The 18,745-nt window shown below is 31.7% G+C and overlaps 4 protein-coding genes across 4 annotated transcripts; all 4 read right to left on the bottom strand.

Annotated features, from left to right (window-relative positions):
* Positions 1–1,480: 1,480 nt before the first annotated feature.
* Positions 1,481–3,711, bottom strand: LOC107361470 (uncharacterized). The gene is made up of 2 exons (XM_015928304.3): positions 2,526–3,711; positions 1,481–2,109 (listed from the first exon to the last, which is right to left on the bottom strand). Exons 1-2 carry the CDS (start codon positions 3,530–3,532, stop codon positions 1,551–1,553), a joined length of 1,566 nt encoding a protein of 521 aa, XP_015783790.1. The 5' UTR covers positions 3,533–3,711; the 3' UTR covers positions 1,481–1,550.
* A 496-nt stretch (positions 3,712–4,207) lies between these two features.
* LOC107360968 (uncharacterized) lies at positions 4,208–6,405 on the bottom strand. Its single transcript, XM_015927684.3, has 2 exons — positions 5,231–6,405; positions 4,208–5,051 (listed from the first exon to the last, which is right to left on the bottom strand). Exons 1-2 carry the CDS (start codon positions 6,232–6,234, stop codon positions 4,487–4,489), a joined length of 1,569 nt encoding a protein of 522 aa, XP_015783170.1. The 5' UTR covers positions 6,235–6,405; the 3' UTR covers positions 4,208–4,486.
* A 1,288-nt stretch (positions 6,406–7,693) lies between these two features.
* LOC107360963 (uncharacterized) lies at positions 7,694–10,067 on the bottom strand. The gene is made up of 2 exons (XM_015927681.3): positions 8,816–10,067; positions 7,694–8,685 (listed from the first exon to the last, which is right to left on the bottom strand). The coding sequence occupies exons 1-2, from the start codon at positions 9,850–9,852 to the stop codon at positions 7,860–7,862; spliced, it is 1,863 nt and encodes a 620-aa protein (XP_015783167.1). The 5' UTR covers positions 9,853–10,067; the 3' UTR covers positions 7,694–7,859.
* Positions 10,068–13,974: 3,907 nt separating this feature from the next.
* LOC107361479 (uncharacterized) lies at positions 13,975–16,313 on the bottom strand. Its single transcript, XM_015928315.3, has 2 exons — positions 15,070–16,313; positions 13,975–14,934 (listed from the first exon to the last, which is right to left on the bottom strand). Exons 1-2 carry the CDS (start codon positions 16,101–16,103, stop codon positions 14,079–14,081), a joined length of 1,890 nt encoding a protein of 629 aa, XP_015783801.1. The 5' UTR covers positions 16,104–16,313; the 3' UTR covers positions 13,975–14,078.
* Positions 16,314–18,745: the final 2,432 nt, after the last annotated feature.

Raw genomic sequence — 18,745 nt, 5'->3', positions numbered from 1 at the left:
AAGAATTAGGTTTTAATAGAAAGTAAACAAAATTTTATTATCCAAACCAATCAATTTTTATTTGGTCATATTGCATACTGACCCGTAATCCTACGAAACATCGTCTTAAGCGTCTTTCGTAAGTAGGTGTTAACAAGACATTCTAAATTGCTAATTAACTGCTTGCACTGGACGTCTCAATTTCACATACTTAACCTAATCAATTTTAATTTTTAACCAGTATTTTATTGTTTACTTAGTCCCTTAAAGTTAATTAACAAGAGATAGATGCTGAGAAAAAAATACAGTAACTTAGCCTTCAGTGTAATCCTATTCTTGCAAAAAATTGAAAATAATTTTTATTCCCATTGCAAATTGAAGTTTTTGTTAAAGATTGTTATTGAAGCACTAATCTTATGACTATGATTGTTAGTTCAATCACTTTGCCTGGTTAGCTACTAACAAAGTGAACCCGCAAAAACCTTTGATTATTAATGAATCTGGGTTCAAGGCAACACTTTTATCTTATTTTAGAATCTTTAACCAAGTGAAAACCGTTTATTTTAACCTTCTCATGTTTAAGTTTGTAAAAATGAAAGAATAATAAAAATTGAAAGAAAAAATTGAAAGAAAAATCATGAGCAAGATCATGAAACTACAGCTTACAATGTTAGTAATACACTATTCAGGTTACTTACGTTCTCGTGCATCGTCTAAATAGTGACTGAAATCTATCGATATAAACTGAAAAGTGATTATTAAAAATGTTTCTCCTGAATTGCTGAAGCAATCGCATTTTAATCCAATTTAGAAGTATAATTGATGAGATCAAGAAATATCGCTGTTAGGCTTTTCTTGTTTGAAAACAGCTAACACACTTGTAAGAACCAAATAAACGTGTCTTTTGTTTGATCTTTTGTATTTTGGGCCGAAATGAAAGAGAAAGATTGAATGAGACAAGGGTCAGTATAATTTAAGTTGTAAGACATTCTATCTACAGTTTCAATAGAATTGAAAAGGGGATAGATTTTACTCTCCTTTAATCGAGTGCAATATGAGCCCTTTTTTGAAAGATTGGCATTCATGTTTTAATTAAGCATTGGATGGCCAGCGTCTGATGTTTCAGATGTTTTTTGTTTCTTCAATCAAAATGAAATTATTTTACAAGTCACTTGTCAGTATACTGTATAAACAGTATTGTCCAAAACAGTGGCATTAAAAGTATGTTTTTGGTCTTTAAAATCATTGGGCCAACTAATTGGAAAAGAGTAAACAATTTCTTCTAGTTTTACAATCAAAATGAATTCGTTGACTCAACATGCCTGAGATCATCTGAAAACTCTTCAGTGAATTAAGTTACTGGAGTAAGTTTTATCAGTAACTTTAAAGTCAAGCCGAGTTGAGTAAATGTCTTTTTCATCCAACCAATTCTGATCCCAATCAAATGAACAAATTCAAACGACATTGTATTATCTTGAGTAAAATCACCAATCGGGAAGCCTAAGAAATTCAACACTTTTATTGAAGGCAATGTGAATGACATTTACACATAGTATTGAAAAGTATTGCAGTTAAAGAAGAAGGGCTTGCTTATATAAAGGTGTGATATTTTTGATAGGTAAGAATGCTGAAGTGAAGGTGATTAACTTAGAAATATTGGAACTGTTTGAGCTAAGATTAACATTCATGAAACGATACGATTCAGACCATTCTTTCTGTTCATTACAGAAAGTATGAATTTTTCCAGATGATTTATTAACCAAAAATATTTTACTATCTCCTGTTTGATGAGAAGTTAAGATTGAATCATTGAAATCCAATTTTTCGTCTTTGAATGGTTTACTCTTATCAAAGGATCGAGTTTTGTAATTGAATTGAATAAATTCAAGATCCTTTGTCAATATATAAACAACATCGTCCAAAACAGTGGCTTTGAAAGAGTGTTCATGATCGCTATAATTGTTGAACCAACTTGAACATTTAACTGGGAAAATACCAAACCACTTCTTCTCGTCTCTAGTTTTCCCAATTAAAATGAATTTTCCATTAGATTCAAGGAGTAAGCGTTCGTGTGGGGCAATTGGAATTGAAAATTTCGCGTCTTTGTCTTCCAAATAACAATCAATATCACTAAAAATAACATAAGAAAGAGAAATTAAAGTATAAAATGATGATCATTTGATTTATAATTGATAATTCATTAAATTGAAAACTATTCATATTAAAACTTAATCAAATTTGCAAAGTTTGACAAATACATTTCTGTACTAATTATAATATCAAAAGGTACTTTTGAAAAACTGAAAGCAATGACCAATGAAAAACAGAAGTCTCAATTTTTGATTCAACAAGAATTTTCTATTCATCGCATCAAAGTGATCGAGTTAGGATAGTTTGCAGGGGTATTTTGTTTTGAGTAACTATCATTGAAAACATCAATAAAGGTGCTAAGATAGAATTAGAATTAGATATTCAATAGACATATCCAAAGATACAATACGGAAAATCAATTTAAAAATTTACGAAGCTCACGATGATTAACATACCTTGGACTACATGGAAACTTTACTATGAATTTCGCCAATTTACTGTAGTAAGTATTACCAGCAACCTTAAAGTCGAGCCATCGAAATGTCTTTTTAACCCAATCAATTCGAATACCTTTGGCTCCAGAATCAAATAAAATATCTGAAGTGTGTTCTCCATGAACAAATTCAAGTGACATTGAATCGTCTTGACTGAAATCACCGATCGTAAAACAAAACATTTCATTATCAAACGCTTTTAATGCTAAAGTCGCATCAGCCTTCTGATGAATAGAGATAAAAAAGCTTTGTTTACTGCGATTGAATCTATCGCTATCTTTGGCTAAGGAGTACAGATCAAAATTTGACCGAGTCTTGATTAATTCATTATCCAACATTTTCTTTCTATCATCACGATCCATGTTGAACCAACGAACACAATCCATTAACTTTAGGATATATTTTTTTCTTGAATCGACCTTTCCATTTATCCATTTTATAATTGACTCAAAAATTTGATACTCAGAATAAACCATTAAATCTAATGTGAGAATAGCTTCAACTGACTCGACGGGATAATCCAAGTAAGCGTCGGTATTGGCGATCTTCAAGAAGTGATGACAAATGAAACTTTCAATTGATCCCGAATTCAATAATTTAGACACTTTGGTGACCTGTAGTAAAACAGATGGAAGATGTCTAATGGTGAAATTTTCATGGAAATAAGAGAGACAGGGTTCAAACAAACGATCATTTATCATCAAATAATCAGCTGCATCGTAAAAACTGATGACATAATCCACTTTAATGGTGAACGCTTCTGAATGAATCCAATCCAGGATAGAATCGAATACATGTTCATCAAAATCAAGTTCCACTTTGTTTTCCTTTGATTCCAACAAATCACAACAAAACATTTTCTCAAAGTAAGGCACAGTTGAACAAATTAACTTTTTAGAAACAGTATATTCTCTTCTTCTGTTCACAATTTTCAATTCATCAGCACATTTTTCTTCAACTTTTTCCATCACAACTTCGATCGTTTGATATTAAAATATTAAGTGGTTTAGTTCGTATTAGTTGCGATTTGAATTTATGAATAGATAGTATTTAAATAAGTTAAGGTTATATTTAAAAGTAAATTTTGAAAGCAAGTTAACCAAAGAAGCAATAGACTTTTGCAGAAAGAGCTACAGTGGTTATAGGTTTATTTTTACAAAAAATCAGAGCCATCTATTGATTAGAATCAACTTTCTGCCAACAATTCATTTTAATCGCCTGTTCGACTTCTGACTATTTTTCTATTTTTCTAATCAATAGATGACTCTGAATCAGAGCCTCTGATTTTTGTAAAATTAACGTATAACCCTTGTAATTTGATATGGTTAGTTGACACAGTCAGTCGATGAAATCTTGACTCATTTCAAGTCGATTTTTCATTGAGACAACACGGTCAAATGATTTCACTGACTAGCTTTGCGTGATATGTTAACTCAACTTCGAGTTTTGATATTTATTCCCTGTTCTCTCTGAAATTGTTGGCTAAACAAATCAAGTAGCTGTGAAAGCAAAACAAAACGACAAACCTTATTGTTACCATGACAAATTGATAAAATCAGGCCAATAACATGTTTGTTTTTAATTGTTGGACAGCACCCAATGTGGACAATATGACGAAAAAAAGTAATTGGAAGAATGGAGTGAAATGAGGACAAAAAAGCTGATACCATTTTATTACCAATAAGTAATGATAAAAAGACTGGTTAAGGTCATGAGTAAATCATTACAAAGCGATTTTTAATCGTGCTCATTTCAATTCAAGTTTGGCTGAAAATAATGGAAATGTGAATTTTTCCATATGATTAATTAATCGCAAGTTTTGATTCACAACTATTATATTATCATTTTTAAGATTACATTACAATATCATTACGCACATTATAATTACATCATGCGCAAAATAGGAAAGTACAAATGGTAGTTCAAGAATGAGATCTTTGTTCATACAAAGGTTTGATAGTTTGCATCGGCAAAAACGTTGAAGTGAAGGCAATCAACTTATCAACAGGAGCATTGGCACTGTTGGAACCTAAGTTCACATTCATGATTCGATACTTCTCAATCCATTCTTTCTGATTGATACAGAAAACATGTACTTTTCCACTTGATTTATTGACCAAAATAACTTTATCGTCGTTTGTTTGATGAGAAGTTAAGATTAAATCATTGAATTTCCATTTTTCGTCTTTGAATGGTGCACTTTTATTGAAGGATCGAGTTTCGCAATTAAATTGGATGAATTCGAGATCCTTTGTCAATATATAAACAACATCGTCCAAAACAGTGGCTTGAAAAGAGTGTTCACAATCTTTAAATTGATTGAACCAACTTTCATGTGCACCTGGGAAAAGACCAAACCACTTCTTCTCATCTTTAGTTTTGCCAATTACAATGAATTTACCATTAGATTCAATGAGTAATTCCTCTTGTGTGCCAATAGGAGCAGTAGGTTTCCAGTCTTTATCCTCCAAATAGCAAGTAAAATATCTGCGAAATAAGAAAATACTGTGATTGCAAAGTGATAAATAAATAAACTCATGTTGGAACAACATGCAGTTTTGTTATGAGGAGGACTTTCCGATGAATGTTAGCAAAAAATTAAGCTGGACAATTGTGACATTTGAGTTTGAAAAAATTTGATAATTCAAAAAATATACTAAACATACTTGAGATTAGACTGAAACTGCAAAATAACTTTAAAAAATTGACTGTAAAAAGTTTTACCAGCAACTTTGAAGTCACGCCATCGAAATGTCCGTTTAATCCAATCAATTTGGATTCCTTTTGTTCCAGAATCAAACAAAATATCTGAAATGTGTTCTCCGTGAACAAATTCAAGTGGCATAGAATCGTCTTGAATAAAATCACCGATCGGGAAACACAAAAATTTATTATCAAACGCTTTTATTCTTAATCTTGAATCACCAATTCGATGAATAGAAACGAAGAAGTTTTGTCTGCTACGATTTAAATCAGATTCAACGTTGGACGAGATAATTGAATCAAAATTAGTCAAAACCTTGATATGTTCATCATTTTTGATTTTAACTAAATCATCAGGATCCATGAAAGACCAACGGACACAGTTCAATAAGTGTGGAATGAATTTTTGTCTGGACGTATTAATATTCACCCATTTTAAGATTGATTCAAAAATTTGATATTCAGAGTAAACCATTAAATCTAATTTAAGAATAGCTTCAACTGTCTCAACTGGATAATTCAAGAAAATGTCCGTATTAGTGATCGACAAGAAATGATGACAAATGAAGTTTTCAATTGATCCTAAATTGATAAATTTCGACACTTTTGTAACTTGGGATAAAACCACTGGAAGATGTTTAATGGTGAAATTTTCATGAAAATAAGAAAGACAAGGTTTTAAGAAATGTTCATCCAACATCAAGTAATCAGCTGCTTCGTAAAGATTGATCACATTCTCCATGTTAATCAAGAACGACCCAGAATGAATCCAATCCAGGATAGCATTGAAGACATGTTCATCAAAATCAAGTTCCACTTTGTTTTCCTTTGATTCCAACAAATCACAACCAAACATTTTCTTAATATAAGGCACAACTGAACAAATTAACTTTTTAGAAACAGTATAAACAGTTTTTCTATTCACAATTTCCAATTTAACATCAAAATTTTTATCTTCGTGTTCCATCTTTATCACTCAAACTGTAGCAAAGATTTTCATAAAATCTAAAAAAATTAATACTTGATTGATTTAGTTTTTTGGAAAATATTCAAATCAAAGAGTGATAATAAACCAATTTAAACTGAAATGATCTTTTAGTTTACCATTGTAATAACACTTTGAACTTGAAAGTGTGATTGATGTACTTCATAAGATATTTATTTGGTATTTGAGCTCAAAAGGCACCGCCTTAAATTATGAATCATAATTTTGTAGAATACTGGCGCCACCTATTGGATTAACCATTGCTGAATTTATACCCAAGTCGCAATCTTTTAACGATTCATTCTTTTGAATGTATCTTTTTAATAATTAAAGTGTGTTACAGTTTCTCCATAAACCAAAGTATTAGCAATGAAAGATCTATGATTCATTTAAAATTGAATCTAATTTTCATGTTTTTGCATTTCACAAATTAACCATTAGACTCGAGCAAAACTCTTCAAACCCTTCTGACATGCAGAAATTCAGTCGAAAACTGAATAGCAAATGAACATCGATATGTTGCTTAAAGCTCTACACGTCCTTTGGCCTTTCAGCTGCAGCATCTAATTGCATACTTGCTAATTCAGGTTAGAGCAACTTACATATTAATAGACACTTTAATAACTTGCGATAGAACAAATGACCGGATTACAAATCGAGCGCTGAAAAACATCAGAACTGCAATATTGAGCTATGCAAACGCCTTTTGTATTGAATGAATGACTTTGAATACTCGTAATTGAATTGATTATTTTATTGCTACTTTCTGTCTTCGCTGAAGCAGCTCAAAACTTGAACAAAATTCATATTTGCTAACTTGCTGAAACGCCAAGAGCTACGATATATTTGAGGATCATAAACAAATCTGAATTCAGAATTTTAAAGTTTTCTTCAAAAATAAAAAGATTGAGATTCAAATAATAGTGATATTGTGTCGGGAAAAATTTATGGCCAAACGCAGGTTTGATATTTTTTAAAGATAGAAATGCTGCAGTGAAGGCAGTGAAGTCAAATTCAGTATTTGAGATATCAGCGTAATTATAAGTCCATTTTGAACGCTTAGTGCAGTAAACATGAATTCTTCCGATGTCTGGTGTTTGTCCAACCAAAATTATCGCATCATCTTTAGTTTGGTGAGAAGTTAAATATACAGAATCGAATTCAAATGCATAACCGTATTTGAATGGTTCACTCTTATTTTAGCTTTGAGTTTCATAATTAAACTCGATAAATTCGAGCTCGAAAAAGTATGTTGGAACACATTGAATTGTCTATTGTAAAGCTCTAATGTACTTCACTAATATTACTATTTTTATTCTCTATTTCATTATTTAATTTGTAATCGTTTCTTGAAACAAATGTTTGGTATGATTGAACCCTTTAGAAGGTTAATAGTGGCGACCAAAAAGGTAGTTGTTGATAAAAGATATGGAATCGCATATAATACATTGGATTAAACTTTTATTTGCTGGTATTTCAAGACCCATTGAAACAATTTTCAAATGCCTTTTAAAATTCTAAAATTTTATTTGATAAAAACATCCGCCAAACGAATACAAAAGGGAATTCATATTCAAGATAAATCGAAAATAATATGATTGCAATTATCAATCTAATAGATTGAATTTTCGTTTGATGCAAGGTTTGATTTTATCTAATGGTAAAAAGACTGTGGTTGAGGTCATAATGTAATCCTTTGTATCAGTTTGATTCGGCTTGCGATTGCTGATACTCGTTTCAGTCCAGGTTTGACTGCCAATGTTGAAATAGTGAATTTTCCCACACGATTTATCGATCAAAACTATTTTATTATCGTTGTCTTGACGAGGAGTGATGATTAAATCCATAAATTTGAGTTGGTTATCTTTGAACGGCGCAGTTTTTTTGAATGAATTATTTTCATAATTAAATTGAATAAATCTCAGTTTCTTTGTCAAAATAAAAATATTGGATCCCAAAGCAGTAGCGATAAAAGATCTTTCATGATAATTTACATAATATTTCATCTTGAACCATTCATGATGACGAACAGGAAAAAGGGCGTAAAACTTGTCATCTTTGCTTTTTCCAATCACAATGAATTTACCATCAGACTCGAGTAGTAACCTTTCGTCATTTTCTAAAGGAATCATCGATGGGGCGCTGCGAATTGCAGATTGACCAGAGGTGTGAGACATATCTGCATAACGATCAGAGCGTCGCGGCCGCGATGGCCCCATTAAAACAATATTATTAATATCTCGGTTGTTACCCAGATGTGGTATGCGAGCATGCTCATATACTCTGGGAGGCAGATCACAGTGAAGCAAACGAGGATCAGAGTCAAGAGCATGAGGTCTGTGCCTAGAAGTAGCGAGGGAGCGAAGATGAAAAAGTTCGATGAAAGGATCATCAGCATATCCACCACATTTGTCTTCCAAGTAGAGAATAGTACTGAAAATTCAACAATAATAATTTGTTAATTACATATCTAATAACATAACAGTATTTCATAAAAAAATTGGAAACTAAGAACTAAAAGAATGACTGAATTCAAAATTTAATATCAAGTTTCTAAACTTACCTTGATGCAGTCTGACTGGAAACAATCAGTTTGTTGATTTGCAGATAATAAGACTCGTCACTTTCAAAATTGAGCCAACGGAATTTCTTGCTTTCCCAATCAATTCGTACTCCTTTGGTTCCACAATCGTATAAAACATCTGATATGTTTTCACCATGAACAAATTCTAATGACATTGAGACATCTAGGTTAAAATAACCAACAGGTACCCAAAATTGTGACTGAAGAACTCTTATATTCAGACACATAGCATCAATTCTCTGGATGAACATCAATAAACATTGATCAGTGCGATTGGAAGTGCAGTTAAGTTTACAATTATCAGGACAACATAACTTTTTTTCAATATCTTGAATTGTTGCGATGTATGGAAGTTCCATTATTTTAGATGAGATATCAGTTCCAGCATAACACCAACGAATACATTTTAATAATCGAAGACGATATTCTTTTCTAAGATCAGCTTTAGCTTTGACCCAATCATTGATTGCCTCCAATACTTGATATTCAGAAGAAACCATCAAATCTAAACCGCAGATGTACTCTACCGTTTCAACTGGGTAATCAAGAAATATGGATGTTTTAATGATCTTCAAGAAATGGCGACAGATGAATGTGTTTAAGGCACCAGAGTTAATCAGTTTAGATGTTATAGTCACTTGAGGAATAACAACTGGAAGATGTTCAATGGTGAAATTGGCATGAAAATAAGAGTAACAATCATTTGATAGATCATTCAACATCAAATAATCGGCAACATCAAACAAGGCGATAACACTTTCCATTTCAATTTGAACCGAATCAGAATGAATCCAATTGAGTACACAATCGAAACTGTGTTCATCAAGATCCAATTGAACTGTGTTTTCTTTTCCTTCCAATAAGTCACAGCAAAACATTTTCTCAAAGTATGGTATCGATGAACAAATGAGCTTTTTAGAGACATGGTAAGTTTTTGATCTATTTATAATCGTCATTTTATCATCAGACTCAGAAACTTCCGGTAATCTACCAGAAGATGTATTGGAATCAGCCATCGCGAATCAAATCAATAACTTAAAAGGTACAAATTTTGAAAATGATCAGAGGAAACAACAGTTTGTTAAGAGAATCAGAATATTTAACCAGGATCTGTCGTAAAGACTCTTTGTAGAGAAACTATGTAACAAACCAACTTCAGCGCGACCAAACAAAGACTGGTTTGTAAAGTTGAGAATCTCATCTTATAAAGATTTTTTAGTTACTTTGGGTTTACTCTTTGCTACAAAGCTAAATGATGCCATTGTAACTATTCTCTAGCGACATCTATTGTTTCTATGTCAATTGATGACTAAACCAAAGTCCAAAGAGTTAGGTTTAAATATTAAAGAGCAAATATCAAATAATTAGTTGACTAAAAATTGAAAAAATTGAATGAATGAATTTAGCTAAATCAATTAATTGTTTGAAATGAGTACACTCTGAGAGTATCAAGACTGTCTTGGTTACCGAATAGAAAGTTGACAAAAAATTTTATTATCCAAATCAATCGGAGTAATAACTTCACTCGATCTCCAACTTATACAAATGTTGATGAAATGAACAAACTGTCAAAAAGTCAATCTAATTTTTAACTGATCATATTGAATACTGGCCGTAATCCTTTGAAATATCGACTTAAGCGTCTTCACACAGGTGTTAACAAGAATTGAGAATATATCGACACTTATTTGCTGCTAATAAATTTGTTTTACTTGAGAGCTCAGTTAAAGTAATTTTCACGGGACATGCTTTTGTCCACCACTTTTTCGTCGTATTGTTCACCATATTGTCCATCACCCAAATCAAACTAGATCAATCAATCAAATCAACAAATTGTTCACTACTTTTCAGATGCGATGGCGATTAATAGTGAATGTGTTAGATTCGGGTGGTGGACAATACGTTGAAAAAAGTGGCGGATAAAGTGGTGGATAAGGTGGAAAAAAGCCGGTCCCATTTTCCCATTCTCCATCTAATTAATTGTGATTTTTAACTAGTGTTTAATTGTTTACCTTGCTCGATAATTAACATTGGATCGAGGCTGAAAAAACATTAACTGAGCCTTCTGTGTAATCTAATCTTGCAAATAATTAGATGTTTTAATTAACTTAACAAATTGAGAATAATTTTTAGTTACATTTCAAATTGAAGTTTATGTTAAGCACTGATCATATGTCTATGATTGTAAGTTCAATTGATTTCATTTGTTAGCTAACAAAGAGTATACAGGGTGAGGAGAAAGTTTCTAGGCATTTGATGATGAAATAATGCACTAAAGTTATTTGAAAGCTTCCCTAACAACTTTCTTCACACACTGTATACTCTTTGTTAGTTACTGTAACAAAGTGAGCCGCCTAAACCGTTGTTTGCTGATGAATCTGGGTTCAAGTTACTTAACACTTTATCTTCAATAAAAATAAAAATATTTTTCAAGCTTCTTTTTAGGCTTGTTAAGCTGATCTCATGATGTTATAAAACATAGATGTTACATCATTATCTGGACTCTTGATACTTTTGCTTCATTTGAAAGCAATGATCTTTATTTGGATTGACAGAGAAAAATTTTTTATTTGGCAATTCAAATCGTATCAATTTATTAACACATAATGGACATAAAACATGTTAAATATGATGGGTAGATTTGGGTGATGAAAAAGTGATGAATGTGAACGGAAAAAGCTGATTCCGCCATTGACAAAATTCATATTTGCTCAAAATTTATGATGATATTAAATTTTATTATTAATTTTCATGAAAAAGTTTGTTCAAATGAATGCATTTAAAATGAGAAATTCAAAGAATCAACCTACAATGGTAAATTATTCATGATCTACCATGAACAAGATCGAGAAATTACAGCACACGTTTAGTAAACTATTTAAGTTCCTTACATTCTGATCCATTACCTCGATAGTGAGGAGTACCTCGACCTGAATAGTACCTCTACGATTACCAGAGAACACAGAATTTCATTAATATCTTGAGTTGTCGCTATATATGGAACTTCCATAATTTTAGATGAAATATCAGTTCCAGCATAACACCAACGAATACATCTTAATAATTCAAGAAGATATTTTAAGCTTTAGCTTTAATCCAGTCATTAATAGCTTCCAATACTTGGTATTCAGAAGAAATCATCAAATCTAATTTGCACTCTACCGTTCAAACTGGATAATTCAGAAAAATAGAAGTTTTAACAATCTTCAAAAAATGGCGACAAATGAATGTGTTCAAAGCACCAGAGTTAATCAGTTTAGATGTTTTAGTCACTTGAGGAATAATAATGGGAAGATGTTCAATGGTGAAATTTGCATGAAAATAAGAGTAACAATCATTTGATAGGTCGTTCAACATCAAATAATCGGCTGCATCAAATAACGCAATAACTCTTTCCATTTCAATTTGGACAGAATCAGAATGAATCCAATTGTTTACACAAGTAAAACTGTGTTCTTCAAGAGCCAATTTAACTCGGTTTTCTGTCGCTTCTAACATAGTCGCTTCTGTAGTATCGATGAACAAATGAACTTTTCGGAGACACATTAAGTCTCTGATCTATTAGTAATTGTCAATTGATCATCAGACTCGGAAATTTCCAGTATTTGATCAGAATATTCATTGTAATCAGCCATCGCGAATCAAAAAGGTACAATTTTTGGTACAAAATTATTAGAGGAAACAATAGTTTATTGAATAAACCAGAATATTTAACCAGGATCTTATACAGACTTTTTAAAGAGAAACTGATGTAAGTAAGCGACTTTCAGGGTTGCAGAACAAAAAGTAAACTTAAAAAGAAATGGCTGTGACTCATTAATACATTGATATTACTCCTGACCTCGATCAAGCAAATTTTCATTTGAATTGGAGTTGAATTAATAAAGTTATTGAGCATTTACTTTTGTCTCATTTTTATCATCCATACGTTAAGCTATTTCCAGTTACTGACAGTATCTGGTACTCCACTGTATTTAAAGATCATAAGACAAATCTGGATTAAAAATTTTAAGCCTTTTATACTAAATAGAAAAGAGAAAGCTCAGACTGAGATTTGAATAATAGTGATATTGAATCGGGAAAAATTTAAGTCCAAACGCAGGTTTGATATTTTTCAAATATAGCAATGCTGCAGTGAAGGCAGTGAAGTCAAATTCAGTATTTGAGATATCAGCGTAATTTTAATCCCATTTCGCATGCAATGCAGCAAACATGAATTCTTATGACATGAATTATCATTTCCATCAACTAACAGTTATGATTACAAAAAATCAATTTAGTTTCCGTTTCAGTTTTGAAGAGGTGTCGAAGCAAATCATCATAATGTTTCTTTTCCAATATGGAACGCAGTGCATAAGTGACAACTCTTTTGTATTGCTCTTCTATTGTATACCATTTACTGCTATAATTTTATAAGACCTTATATCTAGCACATCAATAAACAAAATAGTTTTCTAATTAAATAAATATGAATGTTTATGCTTCAGAAATCTACAAAAATTTAATTTTACACTGACTACAATAAGCAAGTTGAAATGAGGATAAACTCCCTATTTCTTTTGTTTACTAAACACATGGTGTTGAGAGCCAGAAATGCTTTTAATATTAGTAATTTATATTGTATTTAATTATGTTTGATTAAACTGAGTTGATTTGTTTTGATTCCATTGACATTTGATTGCTTAAATTGCTTCCAGCTAAAATCCTCAATAATTATGTTCCTCAACGGATTCAACTTATTGCAGCCATTGTATGTACAAGTCTGCAAAGACATAGAAGCATTTTTCAAAAATTAAATTTAGTAATGAGACAAAGTGATCTGATTGGTACAACTGAATACGAAACGCTTCGACTATCCCTAAAAATTAGAAATACATAATTTACATTGATATACATAGAGCTTGTATTCAGATAACTTAATGATGAGATATCTTCAGATTGAAGGCATTATCAAATTCAATCTAAACAATAAGCAAAGCAATGGACACATTACACCACTATGATTGAAGCCTTTCTAAAGACTAAAAGTTGACGACCAAAAAGGCATAAGTTGTTGATAAAAGATATGGAATCGCATAGATCGCATCTGTTATTCCAAGTCCTATTGATACAATTTTCAAATGCCTTAATTCTTAGTTTCAATTTTAAAATGCAAATTTTATTTGATAAAAATTTCAGTCAAACGAATACAAAAGTAAAGTTCATATGCAAGAGAAATTTTAAGATTATATGATTGCGATTATCAATCCAATAAATTGAATTTTCGTTTGATGCAAGGTTTGACTTTATCTAAAGGTAAAAAGACTGTGGTTGCGGTCATAATGAAATCCTTTCGATTAGTTTGATTCGGCCTGCGATTGCTGTTACTCGTTTCAGTCCAGGTTTGACTGTCAATGTTGAAATAGTGAATTTTCCCGCACGATTTATCGATCAAAACTATTTTATTGTCGTTGTCTTGACGAGAAGTGATGATTAAATCCATAAATTTGAGTTTGTTATCTTTGAACGGCGCAGTTTTTATGAATGAATTATTTTCATAATTAAATTGAATAAATTGCCGTTTCTGTGTCAAAATAAAAATGTTGGACCCTAAAACTGTAGCGATAAAAGATCTTTCATCATAATTGACATAATATTTAATCTTGAACCATTCATGATGACGAACAGGAAAAAGAGCGTAAAACTTGTCATCTTTAGTTTTTCCAACCACAATGAATTTACCATCAGACTCGAGCGGTAACCTTTCATCATTTTCTAAAGGAATCGTTGATGGGACGTCGTGAATTGCAGATTGACCAGATGTTTGAAGAGCCAATGTATAAATTAAAGGAAAAAGGTGTGGTGGTAATACCCGAATAATGTCTGATCGATCAGCTTGCGACCGGGAGTCTTGTACAGGAACAGGGTTGTACCCAAGCAAACGACCGTCATGTGGTTTTACATGATCAAATTCATTGCTATTGACTAGCGACTGGGGATCAGAGGAGTCAGGAGCTGGAATTCTTCGCCTAGAAGTAGCGAGAGAGCGAAGATGAAAAAGTTCAATAAAAGGATCATCAGCATATCCGCCACATTTGTCTTCCAAGTAGAGAATGGTACTGAAATTCAACAGAAATAATTTTTTTAATTACATATCTAATAAAATAACAGTATTTTATAAAAAAAATTGGAAGCCAAGGACTAAAAGAATGACTGAAAGCAGCATTTAAAAAAACTAAGTTTTTAAACCTTACCTTGGTGCAGTCTGACTGGAGACAATCAGTTTGTTGATTTGCAGATAATATGATTCATCACTTTCAAAATTGAGCCAACGGAATTTCTTGGCTTCCCAATCAATTCGCACTCCTTTGGTTCCACAATCATATAGAACATCTGATATGTTCTCTCCATGAACCAATTCTAGTGACATAGCATCATCTAAATTAAAAATACCAACAGGTAACCAAGATTGTGACTGCAGAACTCTTATACTCAGAACCATGTCATCAATTTTCTGGATGAACATCAATAAACATTGATCAGTGCGATTATAAGGGCACTTATGTTTACTATTACCAGGAGAACACAAAATTTTATCAATATCCTGAATTGTTGCGATATAAGGAAGTTCCATTATTTTAGAGGAGATATCAGTTCCAGCATAACACCAACGAATACATCTTAATAATCGAAGACGATAATCTTTTCTGTCATCAGCTTTAGCTTTGACCCAATCATTAATTGCTTCCAATACTTGGTATTCAGAAGATATCAGCAAATCTAAACCGCAGATGTACTCTACCGTTTCAACAGGATAATTCAGAAAAATAGAAGTCTTGACAATCTTTAAGAAATGGCGACAGATGAATGTGTTTAAGGCACCAGAGTTGATCAGTTTAGATGTTTTAGTCACTTGAGGAATAATAACTGGAAGATGTTCAATGGTGAAATTTGCATGAAAATAAGAGTAACAATCCTTTGATAGATTGTTTAACGTCAAATTATCTGCAACATCAAACAAGGCAATAACACTTTCCATTTTAATTGGAATAGATTCAGGACGAGTTGCATTGAGTACAGAATCAAGAGTTTGTTTATATAGATCCGATCCAACTTTGCTTTCTCTTGCTTCTAACAAGTCACAGCAAAACAATTTTTCAAAGGCTGGTAGCGTTGAAATTAACTTTTTTAAAACATGGAAAGTCTTTGATCCATTTATGGCCATCAATTTATCAGCAAACTCAGAGATTTCCAGTAATTGATCAGAATATTCATTGGAATCAGCCATCTTGAATAAAATCAATAATCGACTTTTGCGAATAAATGGTACAAATTTTGAAAATGATGAGAGGAAACAACAGGTTGTTAAGAGAAGCAGAATATTTAACCAGGATCTGTCGTAAAGATTCTTTGAAGAGAAACTATGTAACAAACCAACTTCAGCGCGACCAAACAAAGACTAGTTAATAAAGCTGAGAATCTCATCTTATATTGAGATTTTTAGTTACAGTAACCAAAGTACAGTAATTCATTAAGTTTTTTGTTTTTTTGTTTCACTGCCATCTAGGTGAGCTATTTTACAAATTACTATTTTACTGTACCTTGTTTATACTCTTTGGCTACTTTAATGTTTACCATTGTAACTATTCTCTAGCGACATCTATTGTTTCTATGTCAATTCATGATTAAACCAAAGTCCAAAGAACTAGGTTTTAATAGAAAGTAAACAAAAAATTTATTATCCAAATCAAACGAGTGATAATTTCACTCGATCTTCAACTTATACAAATGTTGATGAAATGAAAAAACTGAAAATAGTCGATCTAATTTTTAACTGATCATATTGAATACTAACCGTAATCCTTTGAAATATCGACTTAGGCGTCTTCAAACTAGGTGTTGCATAACAAGAATTGAGAATATATCGACATTTATTTGCTGCTAATAAACTTGTTATTATTAATACTTGAGAGCTCAGTTAAAGTAATTTTTACGGAATAGGTTTTTTTCCACCACTTTTTTCATCTTATTGTTCACGTTATTGTCCACCGCCCAAATCTAAAACATCCACCAAATAAACCCAATCCAACAAATTGTTCACTACTTTTCGGATGCAATGGCGACTAATAGTGGATGTGTTAGATTCGGGTGGTGGACAGTACGGTGAAAAAAAGCTGGTCCCCAATAGATGTAGGCCGTTGATTAGCGTAAAAAACCGTTGATTACTAATTAATATGGGTTCAAGTTACTGGCTACTTTATCTTACAAGAAATATTAAATAGAAATGAAAAGCTCAAAATATTTCGCAAGCTTCTTAATTTTAGGCTTGTTAAGCTGATCTCATAATGTTATAAAACATAGATATTACATCATTATCTGGACTCTTGATACTTTTGCTCCATTTGAAAGCAATGATCTTTATTTGGATTGGCACAGAAAATTGTATTATTTGGCAATTCAAATCGTATTAATCAATTTATTAACACACAATGGACTTAATGGACATAATACATGTTATTAATAAATATGATGGGTAGATTTAGGTGATGAAAAAGTAGTGAATGGGGGGGGGGAAAGCTGGCCCCACCTCTGACAAAGTTCATATTTGCTCAAAATTTATAATGGTATTAAATTTTATTTTTAATTTTCATGAAAAATTTTGTTCTAATGAATGCATTACAACAAGATGAAAGATTCAAAGAAACAACTTACAATGGTATTTTAAATTATTCATAATCTACCATGAACAAGATCGAGAAATCGCACATGGTTAGTAAACTATTTAAGTTTCTTATATTTTGATCCATTGTCTCGATGGTGACTGCAATGTTCTATCATTTAAATTGCAATTAAAATACAATGCTGAAGTTACTTCATTTGAATGGACTTGAGAAATACATTATGATCGAAGAGATCAACAAATATTGCTACTGAACTTCTCATTGAAAAACGACAAAGAACCAGAGAAATGTATATTTATTATAGTTTTCGATTATGCGTTTTAGACCTCTTTAGAGATTCAAATTATGTAAAACTTAATGATAGGATCTGCAGTCTTAAGTTAAAGTAAGGTGTGTTTATACAAAGGTTTGACAACTTTCATGGGTAAAAACGTTGAAGTGAAGACAATTAACTCATCAACAGGAGCATTGGGACTGTTGGAACCTAAGTTCACATTCATGATTCGATATTTCTCAATCCATTTCTTCTGATTAATGCAGAAAACATACACTTTTCCAGTTGATTTATTGACCAAAATAACTTTGTCATCGTGTGTTTGATGAGAAGTTAAGATTAAATCATTGAAATCCAATTTTTCGTCTTTAAATGGTTTACTCTTATCAAAGGATCGAGTTTGGTAATTGAATTGAATAAATTCGAGATCCTTTGTCAATATATAAACAACATTGTCTAAAACAGTAGCATGGAAAGAGTGTTTTAGGTATCTATAATTGTTGAACCAACTTTTATGTTTAACTGGAAAAAGACCAAACCACTTCTTCTTGTCTTCAGTTTTACCAATTACAATGAATTTATTATCAGATTTAAGGATGACTTTGTCTTGCAAAACCGAATCAGGAAGTTTTGCATCTTTGTCTTCCAAGAAGCAATCAGTAGCCCTTTAAAATATGAAATGAATAAAATAATGCAGTAAAATTCAACTTAAAGTCCATGATAAAAAAATGAAAAAGCTTTAACCGTAAAATAATTTCTCATCTCAACATGACTCAATTCGAAAAGGGTAACGGGTTCATTTGTATTGTTGATAAGCACAACTAGGTGCTTCAAATAAACACGATCTTGTTAGATAAGAATATGATTCTCGAATGCTTGAATGTCTGAATCTATTAAATTGTACCTATCGAAATAACGCGAATAAACAAACTTTCTATAGATTATCTCAAAGTCATAAAATCGGCAAAAATATCT

Source organism: Tetranychus urticae, chromosome 1 (assembly GCF_039701765.1).
Source record: "Tetranychus urticae isolate SD_2017Ah chromosome 1, NJAU_TeUrti_SD_1.0, whole genome shotgun sequence".
NCBI classification, from domain to species: Eukaryota; Metazoa; Arthropoda; class Arachnida; order Trombidiformes; family Tetranychidae; genus Tetranychus; species Tetranychus urticae.
Note: the sequence above shows the minus strand (reverse complement) of the source record. Positions and strands in the feature narration are given on the sequence as shown.

What these genes read in the sequence shown, in the direction of transcription:
- LOC107360968 (XM_015927684.3), bottom strand. Translation starts at nt 6,234, where the DNA reads ATGGAACACGAAGATAAAAATTTTGATGTTAAATTGGAAATTGTGAAT. An exon ending in CAGTTTCAGTCTAATCTCAA is followed by an intron (nt 5,052 to 5,230) that starts GTATGTTTAGTA and finishes CTTATTTCGCAG; the next exon opens with ATATTTTACTTGCTATTTGG.
- LOC107361479 (XM_015928315.3), bottom strand. Translation starts at nt 16,103, where the DNA reads ATGGCTGATTCCAATGAATATTCTGATCAATTACTGGAAATCTCTGAG. An exon ending in TCCAGTCAGACTGCACCAAG is followed by an intron (nt 14,935 to 15,069) that starts GTAAGGTTTAAA and finishes GTTGAATTTCAG; the next exon opens with TACCATTCTCTACTTGGAAG.
- LOC107361470 (XM_015928304.3), bottom strand. Translation starts at nt 3,532, where the DNA reads ATGGAAAAAGTTGAAGAAAAATGTGCTGATGAATTGAAAATTGTGAAC. An exon ending in AAGTTTCCATGTAGTCCAAG is followed by an intron (nt 2,110 to 2,525) that starts GTATGTTAATCA and finishes TGTTATTTTTAG; the next exon opens with TGATATTGATTGTTATTTGG.
- LOC107360963 (XM_015927681.3), bottom strand. Translation starts at nt 9,852, where the DNA reads ATGGCTGATTCCAATACATCTTCTGGTAGATTACCGGAAGTTTCTGAG. An exon ending in TCCAGTCAGACTGCATCAAG is followed by an intron (nt 8,686 to 8,815) that starts GTAAGTTTAGAA and finishes TTGAATTTTCAG; the next exon opens with TACTATTCTCTACTTGGAAG.